Raw genomic sequence first — 16,264 nt, 5'->3', positions numbered from 1 at the left:
AGGCTGAGACCCACCAGGCTGGCTTTGCCGACTGTTATTCTCAGTGTACCACCTGGATGCTGGTGTGAGGGGTCCTTGAGAGCCATTCCAGATCATCTCCAAGGAGGATGGAGCACCACACAGAGCTCTCGGACGTAAGCCCAGAGGGGGCAGCTCTACCCTCAGGACACAGAAAAGTTGCTTCCATGCTGCACCGCCCAGCTGGGCCCCTGGAAACCTGGCTTGGCGGCAGCTGAGATGTACGAGAAGCAGACAGGGGTCATCAGCATGCAGCGTGGAATGATTGATGAAGTTTTTCCTGCGTGCAGGTAGGTACCAGGGGCTTGAACTCAGGGCATCTTGGCTCAACTTTCCTCAGAACTGATGCTTTACCACTTGAGCCATGCCTCTAGCCCTGGAGCTGCATTCTGAAAACAAGTCATGAGTTACTTACCACTGACTTTTTTGTTTTGTTTTGTTTTGTTTTGTTGCCAGTTCTGGGGCTTGAACTCAAGGCCTGGGTGCTGTCCCTGAGCTCTTTTGCTCAAGGCTAGCACTCTACCACTTGGAGCCACAGATCCACTTCTGGGTTTTGAGCAGTTAATTGGAGATAAGAGTTTCATGGGGGGGGGGAGTGGCTGGGAAGGTGGCTCAGTGGTAAGAGTGCTTGCCTTGCATGCATGAGGCCCTGGTTCGATTCCTCAGCACCACATAAGCAGAAAAAGCCAGAAGTGGAGCTAAGGCTCAAGTGGTAGAGCGCTTGTCTACAGCTGAGTAGCTGAGGGACAGTGCCCAGGCCAAGTTCAGGCCCCACGACTGACCAAAAAAAAAAGTTTCATGGGTACTTTTCTGTCCAGACTGGGTTTGAACTGCAGTCCTCAGATATCAGCCTCCTGAGTAGCTAGGATTACAGGCATGAGCCACAGGCACCTGGCTTGACAGGTTTTTTGTGTTTGTTTTTTGTACTGGGGTTTGAACTCAAGACCTGGGCACTTGACCTTAGCTTTTTCACTTAAGGCTGTTGCTTTACCACATAAGCCACAGCTCCATTACCAGATTTTTGGTGGTAAATTGGAAATCAAAGTCTCAAGACTTTCCTGCCTGGATTTTGAACCTTGATTCTTGGATCTTAGCCTCCTGAATAGCTAGGATTATAGGTGTGGGCCTCCATACCCTGCTACACCACCGATAGGTTTTAAGAAGAATGACTGTTGGTGTTTCCTAAGGATCTTTCTGGCTGGTGGTTCAAGTGGAGTACCAGCAGAACAAGCAGGTTCAAACTGTGTTACCCGCCAGTTAACAAGGATCCCTCTGCCACTAGAAGGATCTCAGGGCTCAACAGAGAGGCAGGAAGAGAGCTGGAGAAGCTGTCAGGGTTTAGTATGGATGTCTCAGAGACAAAGAGAAGAAACAGCAGGTTGGGGGTTGGAGCATGGATCTGCAGGGCTTCTCAAGAGAAGTTGAGTCCAGATCCCTGTAACACTCCCTTAAGGGTATGCTGAGGAAAGAAGTGGAAAAGCCAGCAGCATCCAGGGAATTGAGGAAGGAAGCGCATTAAAGCACTGCATGGCCTGAATGTGTAGGTAAGCCAGAAAAGCTGGCTAAAGAGATAATCTCTGCTTAGAGGACTCAAGGGCAAGCCAGGGCAGTGCTGGGCTACTCGGGGAACCAGAAAAAAGCATTGAGAGCAGTTTTTCACTTGGGGGGAGGCCTAACGGTGCCATCAACTGGAGGTGTACTGTGTTTCAGATACACATCAAGGAGCCCTTTTAGGCTGAATGCTGGTCGCGCTCCTGCCTGCAAGCCTAGCTATTCAAGAAGCTGAGACCCAAAAGATCAAGGATCAAAACCAGCCTGGGCAGAAAATCCTTTCAGATTCCAACTCTTAACTTATCAGAAAAAAAAAAGGGGGGGGGACAGGGCTGCAGGTGTGGCACAAGGTCATCCTTCCCTGTTCCCACCAAAGTTCAGCACTCTTCCTTGAGGGCGACTGGTACTTCCAGATTTCTCCAGGACACTGTCCCCAAATCTTCCCCTCTTGGTGAATTGTACCTCTACAGCTAGGTCAGCCCACTTTCTGCCATCTGCAGACATAATTATCCGAAGTTAAACCAGCCCCATGGCCAGGCACAGGGGCTCACACCTGTCATCCTAGCTACTCAGGAGGCCAAGATCTGAGGATCTCACCGTTCCAAGCCAGCCCAGGCAGAAAAGTTCCCAAGAGACTCTTATCTCCAATTAACCTACTCAAAACCCGGAAATGGAGCTGTGGCTCAAATGCTAAGAGCACCAAGCCTTGAACAAAAAAGCTCAGGGACTATGCCAGAATCAAGGCCCAGAATCCGCACACACACACACACGCACACACACACACACGCACGCACGCACACACGCAAGGTATGCGAAGGAAAATCAGACTCTGGCTCCGTGTGCTAGAAAGTAAACGGCGTGGGTGGGTGAGGCGTGTGGGTCCCGGCTGGTCCCGACACGAACGGTGCAGCACGCCCGCACTTGGCCGGGGTTGCGGGTGGACATTCCACCGGGCCGCGGTGCTCCCAATGCCCCTCGGGTGAAGACGAAGCTGCGAGGACCCCGGCGGCCGGCGGCTCCGGGACGCGTCGGGCTGGGCCGCAGCCCCGCCCCGCCGCCGGCAGAGGCTGGGTCCTGTCACCGCCAAGGTCCCGGCAGAGGCTGCAGGCGGGGGCGCCGGGCCCGTTGGGGAAGAAGGCTCCGCTGGGTCCCAGGACCCGGACGGTTTGCGCCTCACGCGCCGACGCCGCGGCCCGAGCGTGAGCGCAGGCCCCCGCGAGTCCCCGCAAGGCTGCGGACGTGATTCCGGCCGGGGAAAGCCCGCGCCCCGCCCCACCGGCTCCAGCGGGGGCTCCGCCCACAAGGGGAAAGCCGGCCAATCAGCAGCCGTCCTGGCCCTGGGTCACTTAACCGAGGGCCTCCGTCACCTATGCTGACCGCCGGCTTCCAATGGGCGAGCTGCCCCGCGGCCGCCAATGAGCAGCGGTCTTACGTTCCGTGCCGCGCTCGGTCCGCAACGTTTCCGCAGCGAGCGCTCTACCCTGAACGCCGGTTGGCGCCCGGCCAGCCAATCGTCGGGGCTCCCGGGGCCCGGCGGCCAATGCCCGCCTGCCCTCCCGAACTGGGACGCGGCCGTTGGCGCCGAGCCTTCGCAGCTCGCGGTACGCGCGCACGGATTGGCGCGGACGGCGACCAATGGGCGGCGCGCGCGAGGCGCGGGGCCAATGAGCGCTCCGGGGGCGGGGCGAGCGCCGCGGCGGGCGGCTGCGAGGAGCGGCCGGTGGCGGCGGCGGCGGCGGCGGTGGCCGGTGGCGGCGGGCGGCGGGCGGCGGGCGGCCATGGCGGAGTCGGAGGCCGGCGGCGACGACGCCCGCTGCGTGCGGCTGAGCGCCGAGCGGGCCCAGGCGCTGCTGGCCGACGTGGACACGGTCCTGTTTGACTGCGACGGGGTGCTGTGGCGTGGGGAGACGGCCGTGCCGGGCGCGCCCGAGGCCCTGCGGGCGCTGCGGGCCCGCGGCAAGCGCCTGGGCTTCATCACCAACAACAGCAGCAAGACGCGCGCCGCCTACGCCGAGAAGCTGCGGCGCCTGGGCTTCGGCGGCCCGGCGGGGCCCGGCGCCGGCCTCGAGGTCTTCGGCACGGCCTACTGCACCGCGCTCTACCTGCGCCAGCGCCTGTCCGGCGCGCCGGCCCCCAAGGCCTACGTGCTGGGCAGCCCGGCCCTGGCCGCCGAGCTGGAGGCCGTGGGCATCGCCAGCGTGGGCGTGGGTCCCGAGCCGCTGCGGGGCGAGGGTCCCGGCGACTGGCTGGCCGCCCCGCTGGAGCCGGACGTGCGCGCGGTGGTGGTGGGCTTCGACCCGCACTTCAGCTACATGAAGCTCACCAAGGCCGTGCGCTACCTGCAGCAGCCCGGCTGCCTGCTCGTGGGCACCAACATGGACAATCGGCTCCCGCTGGAGAACGGCCACTTCATCGCGGGTCCGTGCGCCCCGGGGCGGGGAGGCGGCCGGGCGGGCCTCGGCCCCTGCCTGCCTGCCTGCCCCCTGACCCAGACGTCCCCTTCCTTCCGTCCCGCAGGTACCGGCTGCCTGGTTCGAGCCGTGGAGATGGCTGCCCAGCGCCAGGCCGACATCATCGGGAAGCCCAGCCGGTTTATCTTCGACTGCGTGTCCCAGGAATACGGCATCGTCCCGGAGCGCACCATCATGGTGGGGGACCGCCTGGACACAGACATCCTGCTGGGCGCCACTTGTGGCCTGAAGACCATCCTGACCCTCACCGGAGTCTCCACTCTTGGGGATGTGAAGAGCAATCAGGAAAGTGACTGTATGTCCAAGAAGAAAATGGTCCCCGACTTCTATGTTGACAGCATAGCTGACCTCTTGCCCGCCCTTCAAGGTTAAAGATCTAGTGTCTTTAACCTCGGGAATAAAAAAAAAAAAAAAAAGAAAATTGAAAAATCAGTTACCCAGATTAATAGGTGGGACTTAGGCATGGTTGGAGTCGCCACAGACTGCAATTGAAGTTAAGCAGAGGGTGGTAGTTGTTAATGTTGTAAGTAAACGCTTGGGGGGAGGTGTTGTTTACAGATGCTTATATTTTAAGATGCACTTTTAAGCTTGGAGGGCATTGTCAGGTGGGTCTTGGGCTATGTATCTGTCAGTGAGGGCACACATAGTATCTGCCCAGGATTCAGGTAGCCCTCAAGCCTTGCTTGTGAGATCGAGTTGGGTCTAGGGGTATACGTCACATGTTTTACTGGAAAACTTAATTCAGGGATCATCACTGAAGGGCAGAGAGGAAGAAGGGCTGGCTTGTGGCTTCCAGTGTGCCCACGCAGCCCAGCAGCCCGATGCAACGTCCAGCTTCGCCTCTGTGGAGTGGAGGAGGGGCTGCTCCCTGATGGTGCCACCCTGTTCTCGGGGTGAGAGGTGCTGCCTTGCCACTGCCTGCTTGCTTCCTTGAAAACCACTTTGATGTCACAATTGAGTATCTGTTCCGTTTCAGATGTCCAGGGCTGCAGCTCTTCACACTCAGCTGCCCACTTCTGTTAACTGCCCAGCCAAACCTCAGCTGTCTGAAGTGTGCATTTAAACCCAGGTGACTCAGACTGAGTATATGGTAGGCCCAGTGGCCGAGTGGGTGTGGGTGCCGTCACTGAACTCTGGGCTGCTGTGAAGGTAGCTCAGAGCAGCATTGGTACCAAAAACCATTATTTTTTAACTTGTGAACACATTTGTGAGTGGTGGCATTGAATTGTAAGTGTGTAGATTAATGGTTGTGCTCTGTCTCATAGGGGTAAATCCCACTGAACAATTTCCATGTCCCACAGCTCACCTGAAGGCTAGCAGTGTGCTGGCCAAGGATTTCCTGTGGCTCCTGCCCCCACCCCCACCCCCGGGGTAAGAAGGGGAGAGGTGCCCCAACCTCAGTGCAGGAAGTCCTTTACAAAATATTCACTCTTCCTGTCTTCCCTTGTCCTGGGGTGAGCCTGGGTCAGGGTGGGGTTTGATCAGTGGCCTGTGAAGCCACCTGCTTTGGCTTCAGACTCCTTTGTTGATAGCCGAATGGTAAGACGGGCAGGGCCCAGCGGCCAGCAGGCTCTCGGCAGGGCCTGGCCTCCTCTCCTGCACCTGTTCCCTGTCTGCTGACCTGGCAGAGTGGGGCGTCTGCAGCACTCACTGGGCAGAGCCTGGAACATGGCTCCCGGCCGACTCCTTCCCAGTGCTTCACCCTGAATCCCAGTGGCCACAACACTTCCCATTCACCAAGTTCTCACAGCAATAAAGTGTCCCGTACCTGCAACCACGCACCCCACGGCCAGGGGCCCCGTGGCCGGGCAGTGGAGGGTGGCAGTGCAGATGATGGCTAACAGTGTGTCTGGATACTGAGCAGGCCCATGAGGGCCTCATCCCCCACAGCAGCTGCCACAGCCTTGATCTGCTGGGGAGGGGCCCGGAAGTCTCTTATGTGCCCCACCTCCCACCCACTTCACTGTGTACCCAAATGCACATTAAACTCTAAAACTCCAACTGAGCTGTCTTCTCGTCTTCATAGCAGGGACTTCTGCCTAGGGGAGGGTGGCGACAGGGTAAGAATAGGTAGCAGAGCACTGGAGGCTCACTCACACCTGTAATCCTAGCTATTCAGAAGGCTGAGATCTGAGCATCAGAGTCTTAAGTCAGCAACAGCTCCATGAGTCTTGTCTCTACTTGGGCTGTGCTTAAGTGATAGAGCACTAGCCCTGAGCAGAAAAGCTCAGGGAGGAGCTGAGAAGGTGGCTTAATGGTAGAGTGCTTGCCTTGAATGCATAAGGCCCTGGGTTTGATTCCTGAGCACGACATAAACAGAAAAGACCAGAAGTGGCTCAAGTGGTAGAGCGCTAGCCTTGAGCTTAAGAGCTCAGGGACAGCGTCCAGGCCCAGAATTCAAGATCCACAACTGAAAAAAAAAAAAAGCTCAGGGACAGTGCACAGGCCCTGGGTTAAAACCCAAGGCCAGCACAGAAAGGAAGGCCAAGGTGGGATTCCAATTCCAGAGCTGGAACACTTGGCTGCTGCAGCCCAGTCCACTTCAGAGAAGCATCAGGAAAAGCAGAGCCCCCAGACAGGGCCTCAGGGGTGGTGGTGGGTGGTGGGCACACCCACACAAGGCCATGTGAGGAGGGCAGAAACGGTGCTGGGGGCGAGGGGGGGGCGGGGAAGCTGACTTCACTGTCCTGGAGGCCGTGCTGGAGGCCGGCTTCACTGTGGGCAGGCCTGGGCACGGCTATGGGATGCTCACAGCTCTCTGGTGGCGCTGGCTTCTGGGAAGGACCGGCATAGCCCTGCACCCTTAGTGTATTGAACACGCGTTTATTGAGGTAACAGGCACCAGAAACACACTAGGAAGCGTTAAACCTGCCCAAACCAGACAAAATCACCAGTTGGGCCTGGGCGCTCCCTAGCCGGCCAGTTGGGCTGGCTTCCTGCGAAGGCCTCACTTTCATGCCCTCCCAAGACCCCATGCTCTTCTGTCCGCACAAGCCAGGCGTCCAGGACCGGGCCAGCTGGTGGGGGAGAGGGCCATCCTGGCACTATCAGGGATATCAGATACTGGCGGGGAGGAGGCGGTGGGGTCTGGGAGGGCACAGTCGTTGGGCTCATCAAAGGCTTCCTGAGACTTCCCTGGCCGAGGGCTGGAAGGGGTCAGCGGACAATTGGTGCTTTGTCAGCAGGTGCTGCAGTATGGAGGAGGGCAGCCACAGCGGGAGCCCAGGGCCTAGGCCTGCCCAGGTAAGCGCCTTCTCCCCTGGGACAAGGACCTGAGCTGTCCTGAGCAGGGGACAGGAACGCTCCCCCCCCCCGCCCCGCCGCCCCTCCTTCCCTGAACAAGCCTGCTCTGATGTCCCCAGCTGAAGACCAAATCCTGCCTCGGGGCCTGGAGAGGCGCAGGGCTGCTGCTGCTGCTGGCGCTGGCTGCGGCGGGGGCCGTGACCGGAGCGCTGCTCGGCTCTGCTCACAGCCCACCCAAGGTGAGCCCCTCCAGCCGGGCGTGAGCAGAGGGGGTGCGCCAGGCAGCTCCCCCTCAGCCCTTCAGTGGAGCCAGGGCCAGAACACTGGCCGGATGGGGAAAGAGTACAGGGAAAGGCCACGCGGAAAACAGAAATGGCCCGGGCCAGGGCATGGCGTGCTTGGGACGCCTGCACGGCTGAAGTCTAACCTTCTTCCCCCAGCCGCTGCCGCAGATGCTCCGGCTCCCGCTCCCGGGGCCCCAGTCCAACCAAACCACCCTAGTGGACATGGCCAGGAACATGGCAACCATCCTAGTGACTCCGCCTCAGAGCAACCGCAGCTGGGCTGTGCTGTTCGACGGGCAGAGCGTGAGTGGGCCGGGAGGCTGCCAGCCTGCCTGGGGTTGGGATGCCCCCGCCTCACCCACCTGCCTCCCCAGGGCTGCGTCTGTTACCGCCCTGCGGAGCACAAGGCCTGCTTCCTCCGCCCGATGGAGGCCCGAGACCGGGAGACCCTGCGCCTGCTGGTGGACACTTCTAGGGTGAGCAAGCCCAGCTGGCCGGGCCTGCAGGCCAGGGGCCAGACAAAAGGTCCTGTGTGCAGCCCTGCTGGCCAGCCAGGGCTCCAGTTTCAGAGGAACAGAAAGCTCTATCTTCCCTCTGCTGAGGCTGCTGGCAGGAGCAGGTGCTGCGGCGGTGGGGGCGGGAGGTGACGTCCCACAGGGCCAAGGGCAGGGCACTGCCTCCACAGGGGGGCCCACTGAGTCTTTCTACAGGCCCAAGGACCCCGCACGCCTGGCCAGGACCCCCAGCACGCACAGGAACTGCTGGCAGTGCTTGGGGACCGCGCCGTGGACCCTGCCCAGGTGGGGGCTCCCGTGCGGCACCTCTGTGCAGAGACCCCCATCTACTGGGCCCGTCGAGCAGAGGGTGAGTCGGGGCAGGCGTGTGGAGGGGACTGGGCTCCCACAGGACGGGCTAAGCAAGGAGAGCCCTTTAGGAACTGATGAGCCCCTTTTCCCTCCCCAGGGCCCCAGAGGCAGCGACTGATCTATCTCTGCATCGACATCTGCTTCCCGAGCAACATCTGCGTGTCCGTCTGCTTTTATTACCTCCCAGACTAAAACCCCGCCTGGCCCAGGCCGGCCCTGTCCCCGGCCAGCGCCACGGAGGCCGGCTGCTGTCAGAGACTAATAAACCCTGATCTCGCCATGGTGGTGCTCTCTGCAGCCTCAGGACTGAACGGGGTGGGGCGGGGGCGGGGCTCAGCCTCAGGTCGGGGTCCAGTCTCTTAGGGGGTGCGGCCTTTCCCCACCCAGGCAATGCAGCCTGGCGCAGTGGGCATCCTGAAGAGCAACTGGGCACAGAGAGCAGGCTGGCCTGGCAGATCTGGGCTGGCCGAGAGGGAGAGCTGACCTGACGCGCAGAGGCGCCCCTCGGCCAGGGTGCTGTGGAGGTGAATCCCACCGGAGCCACGGCCTGGTGGTTGTTTGCGGTCCAGAGAACTCAGGCTAGCCCAGCACACTGTCATTGAAGGCCAGGCAGACAACAGCCTTCTGGTGCCCACCATACTCTCTCTTGATCTCTCCAGTCTCCACACACCAGAGCCGGGCCAGGTTGTCAGACGAGGCTACAGAGGGGAATGGAGCGGCAGCTCAGGGCCAAGGCCTAGGGCAGAGGGAGGAGGGCAGCACAACCAGCCCCTCCAGAGGGCCCTCCTGGCAGGGGGGGGGGAGGGGGGAGGAGGGGGAGGCTCTCGGCAGAGGACGGGGGAGGATGGAGGATGGGCCCCCCCTGGTGGGGCGGGGCGGGGTGGCGAGCGAGACTCACCGGTGACGATGTACTGCGAGTCCCCGGAAAAAGCGCAGCCCCACATCCAGCCTCGAGACGACTCTGCAGGATTGCTGCTCTTGATGCTGAGCTCCGTCATCAGAGAGAAGTTGGACGTCCTCCAGATCTTGCATGTCTGGTCAGCTGAGCAGGTGGCGAGGAGCCTGGGGGGAGGGGCGCGTGGGGATGCAGCTCCCCCCCCCCCCCCCCCCCCCCGCCAAGCTGCCAGCCCCAGGCAGGTCAGATCCCACCAGCCACCGGGCCAACACGTACGTGGAGTCAGGGCTGAAGCGGCACTGAAGGGCGTAACGCGTATGGGCTGGAATCTTGGTTTTGGGGATGAGCTGGGTCACCTCGTCACCAATGCCCCCCGTGAGATTCCACACATAACAGTTGCCCTACAGACAGTGGGGGGCAGTCATTCTACACCCAGAGCACCAGAATGCACTGAAACCTAGACCTGGATCTGGGGACACCCGCAGAGGTGGCTAAATGCAAAGGGACCAGAGCTAGGGCAGGCAGGTGGGTCCTGCACTTCCTGCCTACAGGAGGCCCAGGGAGGCCTGGCCCCACTCAAGGCCATGCCCAGCCAGCCAAGAACACGAGTCAACACCAGCCTGTCACACTCTCTCTCTCTCTCTCTTTCTCTCTCTCTCCCCCCCCCACAGGCTAAGGGTGCTACTTGGCCAGCAGGGAAGCACGGAGGACAGGCGGTACCCAGGGAGAAGTCTGGGATGTGGAAAAAGCAACATGCTGGGATTTAAGTGACGTAAAGGGAGACAATGAGGTCCCAAACCAGAGTATTCTCTGGGCCGTGGGAAGGGGCCCGGCATCTCGTGGTCTCCTTAGGGGAACGTCGAAGTCCGGCCAGCAAGGCTGCAGGACGCTTCAATGGCCGAGGAAGAAATAGGTGACTTAGGTCCGGAGGCCCAGAGAGGAGGAAGGGAGCCCACCAGCACCAGGAGGTGAGCAGGGGAGGGGAGTGGCCGGCCTGCGGGGCGGGTGGTGGCAGGGGACAGGGCAAGCTGCAAGGGGGCCAGCGGGAGTGGCACGTGGAGGCTCCTGGCGTGAGGCGCTGGATGGAGGGGGCAGCACGGGGCCTGCGGGACCCCCAGGGATGCTCCCGTCCCCAGGAGCTGCCTCTCCTCCGGCCCGTCCACTGGGCTCACCATGCTGTTCACGGCTGCCATGTAGCTGGCGTCGGGGTCGATGTGGGCGGACGTGATGGAGAACTCGGGCTCGGGGATGAGCTGCTCGTTGTGGTCGGTCTTCAGGTCCCAGATGTGGATAGCGCCACTCTGGTCACCCACAATGAGCTCCGCCTGGGGTGTGCGGGGTGGGCGAGGCGTGAGCACGCTGCTGGTCCCCCTAAGCCCCCTGGGGTGCCCGGCCCCAGGAATGCCCCTCACCTGGTTGGGGTGCAGGCACACACAGTTAATGGGCGCGTTCACCTGAAAGATGCGCTGACACTGCAGGTTCCGGGACCTGTGGTGGCGGTCAAGAGTCACACACTGTCTCGGGCTGGATGCCCTGCCCTGGCCAACTTCTCCGCCAGCTGCTGGGAGCTGACTCGTGGGGAATTCTGGCCTTTCCTCCCTGGGAAATGGAAGGCCAGCGCCTAGCCTCAAGGTAGGGATAGCTCCATCAGGCTTTTCTCCTTCCTTCGCTAGAGCGCCAACACAAAACACCCTGGCTCAGCCCACAGCCAACCCTAGGCAGGGGACCCCTCCTGCCCAGCACCCGGACGGACACCTGAGATCCCAGATCCGGGCTGTGCAGTCCTCCCCGCCTGTGTACATCCAGCGGCCATCCTCGTGGAAGCCCACGGACGCGATGTTCTTATTCACCCCGTCGTAGCTGATGATGGGGTTGGGGTTATTGGAGTTGAGGTCATACATGCGGATGTGCTGGTAACCTGGGGACACGGGCGGAACTGAAGCAGGGCTGGGTGGACCCGTCAGAGGCCGGGAGGCGGTGGGCAGAAGTCAAGAATCACCTGTACCTGCAGCAGCAATCATGCTGCGGTCGGGCGTGATCTCCAATGCGTTCACCTGCTGGGTGTGTTAAGGAAGGTGGCAGGGAAGAGAGCCCGGAGGCCCCTGCCGGTGTCCCGCGGGGGCCACCTTCCCGCCCCCGGGCGGGGTGGAGGATACGGAGTCCTGGTGCTGCACGGTGCGCGTGCAGATCCCGCTGTGGGCCTGCCAGAAGCGCACGGTGTGGTCGTAGCCGGCCGTGGCCAGGATGACGGGGTCGCTGCCCACCGTGCCTGGGGACGTGTTCATGGCGGGCCGAGGCCTGCCCGGCAACGGGCAAAGCTCAGAGCATCTGGGAAGGAGACGGGCGTGGGGGGACTGGGGGGCACGGGGCAAGCGCCTCCGGCAAGCTCAGCCCCCAGGGCCCCACGCCGCGTGCGCCTTCCCGGCCGGCCTCAGCCCGCAGCCGCCCGCACCGGCCAGTCACGCAGGTGGCTGGCTGCCGCAGGAGCGAGCTGCGCATGCGCGGCCGGGCCGGCCGGCGAGCGGGCCGCAGGAGCCGGGCGCCGCGACTGCGCATGTGCGGCTGCACGGCGGCAGGCCCCAGAGGGCCGGGGCGCTGTTGGCCTGGACCCCCCCCCCGGCGCCCCCGAACTCTCCCGTTGCTCCGTCGAGCTCCCCGGCCCCGTCCTTCTGGAATGCTCCCCCGGCCGGGTCCTCCCAGCCACCCAGCAGCCGCCTTCCAGCCTCCGTCCCGCGGCTTCCGTACCTTAACCCGCGCGCAGCGCTCGGCCGCGGTCCAGGGCGGCTTGGAGAGCCGGAGCGAGTCGATTGAGGCCGGGGCCGAAGCTAGAGTTATCGATGGGCCCTTCGGACGAGTCCACGCGGCGCGGGAGGGGGGAGCTGGGACGAAACCAACGTCCTGCGGCGCGGGGGGGGCTCCGGGGCCGCGGCCTCGTCCCCGCCACTCACCGCACCCCGCTGCTGCCCGACTTCCAGGCCCCTGCACCGCATCCGTCACCAGGCCCGGGATTGCCAGGCAGATTCCAAGCTGTGAATTTTGGATAGCAACGAAGTTATTTTATGTTTAGGGTAAGCATATCATAAACGTTGCATGGCACGGACTTAGACCAGAGTGTCACCCACAAGCCAGTACTGTCAGCTCTAGGGAGGCTGGGGCGGGAGAATCATGAGTTCAAGGCCAGCCTGGGCTACGTGGCAAAACCCTGTCCCCCCCAAAAAAATGTGATATCTCGTGTAAATAAAAAATAAAAAAACCAAAAACTTAGCCCGGTGCCGGTGGCTCACGCCTGTCATCCTAGCTACTCAGGAGGCTGAGATCTGAGGATCATGGTTCAAAGCCAGGCCAGGGCAGGAAAAGCTGTAAGACTCTTATCTCCAATAAACCACTCAGAAAACTGGAAGTGGCGCTGTGGCTCAAGTGGTAGAGAGCTAGCCTTGAGCTGAAAGGCTGAGGGACAGCGCCCAGGCCCAGAGTTCACATGAAGCTAAAGTCCTGTAGTTCTTTTTGCTAGATGTAGCAAAATGAATCTGGGCCCTTTTAGGCCTGTCCAGCCCTAGGGGACCCTCACCTCACACCCCCTTTTCTATCTCAGCCCTATAAACCACACAGGTGCAGAAGGCCTAGCCCTCCACACAGATTCTCCCTCAATGTCTTTCTTCCTTTTTTATTTTATTCTTTAAATTTTATTTAGTGTTAGTCTTGGAGCACTAAATAAATAACTCATAGTCTGGGCACTGTCCCTCAGCTTTTTTTGCTCAAGACTAATTCTCTACCACTTGAGCCTCAGCTCTACTTCCGGCTCTTTGGTAGTTAGTTGGAGATCTGAGTCTCAGACTTCCTTGCTCAGACTGGCTTTGAACCCCAATCCTCAGATTTCAGCCTCCTGTGTAGCTAATATTACAGGTCATGAGCCACAGGTGTCCAGCTCTCCCTTAGTTCCTTGCTATGCACTTAGGGATGGGACTGAGCTGGTCCTTGGTGGACAGTAGGTCTGGCTCCTTCTATGTACCCCATTCTCAGCCCATCCACCCAGAGACCTCCTCCTATATTGACTGGCTTTAACAACAGAACAGTCCCTAAGCTCTCCTTACATGGCCACTGGCTCAGAGACCTGTCCTTTCCACATCACTGGCTCAGTTCCCAGCCTCCCACTCATTCTTCAGTGTTACCCCAGACTCTCCAGACTCTCCAGTGAAAATTCTTCAAGGTCACTGGCTGGTTCTCTTCGCCAATTTCAGTGGATACTTTTCCTCCCACCCCCCTTTTTTTTTGGTCGGTTGTGGGGCCTGAACTCTGCCTGGTACTGTCCCTCAGCTCTTCCACTCAAGGCTAGCACTCTACCACTTGAACCACAGTGCCACTTCTGGCTTTTTCTGCTTGTGTGGTGCTGAGGATTCGAACCCAGGGCCTCATACATGCGAGGCAAGCGCTCTACCAGTGAGCCACCTTCCCAGCCCCCCACACACACACCTCTTGACACTCTGTCCCAGGGTTGGCAACACAATGCCTGAAAATTTTCCCATCCCTCCGTCCCTACCTTGGCATGCATTCCCTTTTATGTTCTCCAGAGGCTGGTGCCCTGCAGACACCGCTCTGTTCACAGGGTCCCTGGAGGCTCCAGCCCCAGCTCTGGGACTTCCAATGCCTTCTTTCCTCTGAAGCCTTTCCACTCGGTCTCCAACACCAGAAGAGGTTGCTAAATCTTCTTCCTCCACACATACCCAGTTCCCTAAGAAACACAGCTCTGCTGAGCGCCAGTGGCTCATGTGTGTAATCCTAGCTATTCAGGAGGCTGAGATCTGAGGATTTAGGTTTGAAACTGGCTGGGGCAAGAAAGACTTTTTCTTTCTTTCTTTCTTTTCTTTTCCTTTCTTTTCTTTTTTTTCTCTCTTTTTTTGTCAGTTTTGGGGCTTGAACTCAGGACCTGGGCACTGTCCCTGAGCTCTTTTACTGAAAGCTAGCACTCTACATTTTGAGCCACAGCACCACTTCCCGTTTTCTGGTGATTAATTGGAGCCTCATAGACTTTCCTGCCTGGGCTGGCTTTGAACCTCGATCCTCAGATTTCAGCCTCCTGAGTAGCTGGGATTACAGGCAGGTGTGAGCCACTGGCACTCGGCTCCATGAGACTCTTATCTCCAATTCACCAAAATGCCAGAAATAGAGCTGTGGCTCAAGTGATAGAAGGCCAGCCTTGAGTGGAAAAAGACAAGGGACAGTGCTCAGGCTCGGCATTCCATCCACTGCTGGTGCGTATACGCACGCGTAGGCACGCACTCTTGTACACGCACACCCGTGGTTCCACAGAAGACACTCCACAGTCCAGGCAACTCCTCCCTGCCCGTCCCTCTGCCCCGTGAGTGCCTACTCCAGAGGCAGCCCCTCCCTTGCCTTTTCTTTTCAGCAGATTTCACCTCCTGTGACCTCCTGTCTTCTTCCAGTGCTGCAGTCTGGCCACCCCACCCCCAGCGCCTCCCGGCTTGCTCTGCGCACCATTGTATGAAACAGTGGTCTTTTACAAACCTGTGTACGGCATTATCTACCTGCCTCTCCTGAACTTTCTGGAATCTGCTGGCACCTTCCAGGTCCTGGGCCTGGCCCCTGCCCACCGGGGGCCTCTCGGTCTCTCCATCTTGGCTCACCTTCACAGATTCTGGCTCTCAGTACCTTTCAAGTGCTTGTTTTAAGTGGAACTTTGTGCTCTGGTGTTTTTATTTTGAGTAAAACTAATCGTTCAGATTTCAATCAAGATATAGCTTGTAAGCTGGGCTGTGCTGGTCCATACCTGTAATCCTAGCTGCTCAGGAGGCTGAGATCATTGTTCATAGCCAGCCTGGGCAGGAAAGCCCAGGAAAATTCTTTGATTTTTTTTTTTTTCGTGCCAGTTCTAGGGCTTGAACTCAGGGCGTGGGTGCTGTCCCTGAGCTTTTTGCTCAAGGCTAGCACTCTACCACTTGAGCCACAGCACCACTCCTGTTTTTTTTTCTGTGTATGTGGTTCTGAGGAATCGTATCCAGGGCTTCATGCATGCTAGGCAAGCGCTCTACCACTGAGCCACCTTCCCAGCCCCTATGGAATTCTTATCTCCAATTAACTAGTGAAAAGCCAGAAGTGGAGTTGTAGCTGAAGTGCTAATGTGCCAGCTTTGAGCCCCCCCCCCAAAAAAGGGACAGTGCCCAAGCTCTGAGTTCAAGCTTTAGTGCCAGCACACACACAACATAATGTGAAATAAAGTGAATAATTCAATGGTACTTAGTGCATTGATAATGTCATGCAACCACTTTCTCTGTGGATCTCTAGAACTTGTCACTATCACCAAAGAATACCTTCACCTTCTGAGAAGTAACTCCTCAGCTTCCCCACCCCTTGGCAGCTAACTCTTCTTCCCACTTCTATAAATTTGCCCATTTCTTTCTTTGTTAGGCTGGTACTCTACCTATTGAACCATACCTCCTGCTTTGTGCGGGTTGTAGTGGTAAACAGTGAATTTTTCTGCCCAGCCTGGCCTCACACCACAATCCTCAATCTCTTCAGTAGCTAGGATGATGACAAGCGTGAGCCACTGGTGCCAGGCTATTTCTTCCTTTGTGGCTGTTGTGAATGCTGCTGTTACAATAAATATATACAGATAGACCTGTGTGTCTATACATCTATATCAAGACATACAATAGATATGTATAAGTAGATATAGATATCTACATACACCTGTTTGTATTTCATGTTTCTTGGAAATATCTTCTGAGTGGAATGTTAACTATGTTCAGCTGTTTGAGGAACTGCCAAATCGTGATGAGTGTTCTCCTGACAGGAGACGGTCTGGATCGGTATAAATCAAGACAGATGGAGGAGTAGGGGTGAAGTGTGGCAGGCATGGGTGAGTCCTCACCTGCCTCCAGGCTCTGAGCTTTTGCCCTCTCTGTGGGGCTGCAGGTGGAC

General features: G+C 58.9%; 3 protein-coding genes across 3 annotated transcripts; 2 read left to right on the top strand and 1 right to left on the bottom strand.

Moving 5' to 3' along the window:
- Window positions 1-3,259: 3,259 nt before the first annotated feature.
- LOC138825445 (glycerol-3-phosphate phosphatase) lies at window positions 3,260-6,041 on the top strand. Its single transcript, XM_070020020.1, has 2 exons — window positions 3,260-3,987; window positions 4,087-6,041. The coding sequence occupies exons 1-2, from the start codon at window positions 3,348-3,350 to the stop codon at window positions 4,410-4,412; spliced, it is 966 nt and encodes a 321-aa protein (XP_069876121.1). The 5' UTR covers window positions 3,260-3,347; the 3' UTR covers window positions 4,413-6,041.
- A 1,185-nt stretch (window positions 6,042-7,226) lies between these two features.
- Window positions 7,227-8,625, top strand: LOC138825444 (BRICHOS domain-containing protein 5-like). Its single transcript, XM_070020019.1, has 6 exons — window positions 7,227-7,283; window positions 7,403-7,522; window positions 7,724-7,870; window positions 7,942-8,043; window positions 8,278-8,431; window positions 8,531-8,625. The coding sequence occupies exons 1-6, from the start codon at window positions 7,236-7,238 to the stop codon at window positions 8,623-8,625; spliced, it is 666 nt and encodes a 221-aa protein (XP_069876120.1). The 5' UTR covers window positions 7,227-7,235.
- LOC138825443 (target of rapamycin complex subunit LST8) lies at window positions 8,590-12,150 on the bottom strand. Its single transcript, XM_070020018.1, has 9 exons — window positions 12,074-12,150; window positions 11,485-11,656; window positions 11,334-11,385; window positions 11,084-11,246; window positions 10,741-10,816; window positions 10,501-10,653; window positions 9,605-9,729; window positions 9,332-9,495; window positions 8,590-9,131 (listed from the first exon to the last, which is right to left on the bottom strand). Exons 2-9 carry the CDS (start codon window positions 11,611-11,613, stop codon window positions 9,013-9,015), a joined length of 981 nt encoding a protein of 326 aa, XP_069876119.1. The 5' UTR covers window positions 11,614-11,656; window positions 12,074-12,150; the 3' UTR covers window positions 8,590-9,012.
- Window positions 12,151-16,264: the final 4,114 nt, after the last annotated feature.

This window comes from Dipodomys merriami, unplaced genomic scaffold (assembly GCF_024711535.1).
Source record: "Dipodomys merriami isolate MVZ:Mamm:240054 unplaced genomic scaffold, mDipMer1.0.p SCAF_137, whole genome shotgun sequence".
Taxonomy (NCBI): domain Eukaryota; kingdom Metazoa; phylum Chordata; class Mammalia; order Rodentia; family Heteromyidae; genus Dipodomys; species Dipodomys merriami.
The sequence above is the reverse complement of the archived record's forward strand: the minus strand, read 5'-3'. Positions and strand labels throughout refer to the sequence as shown.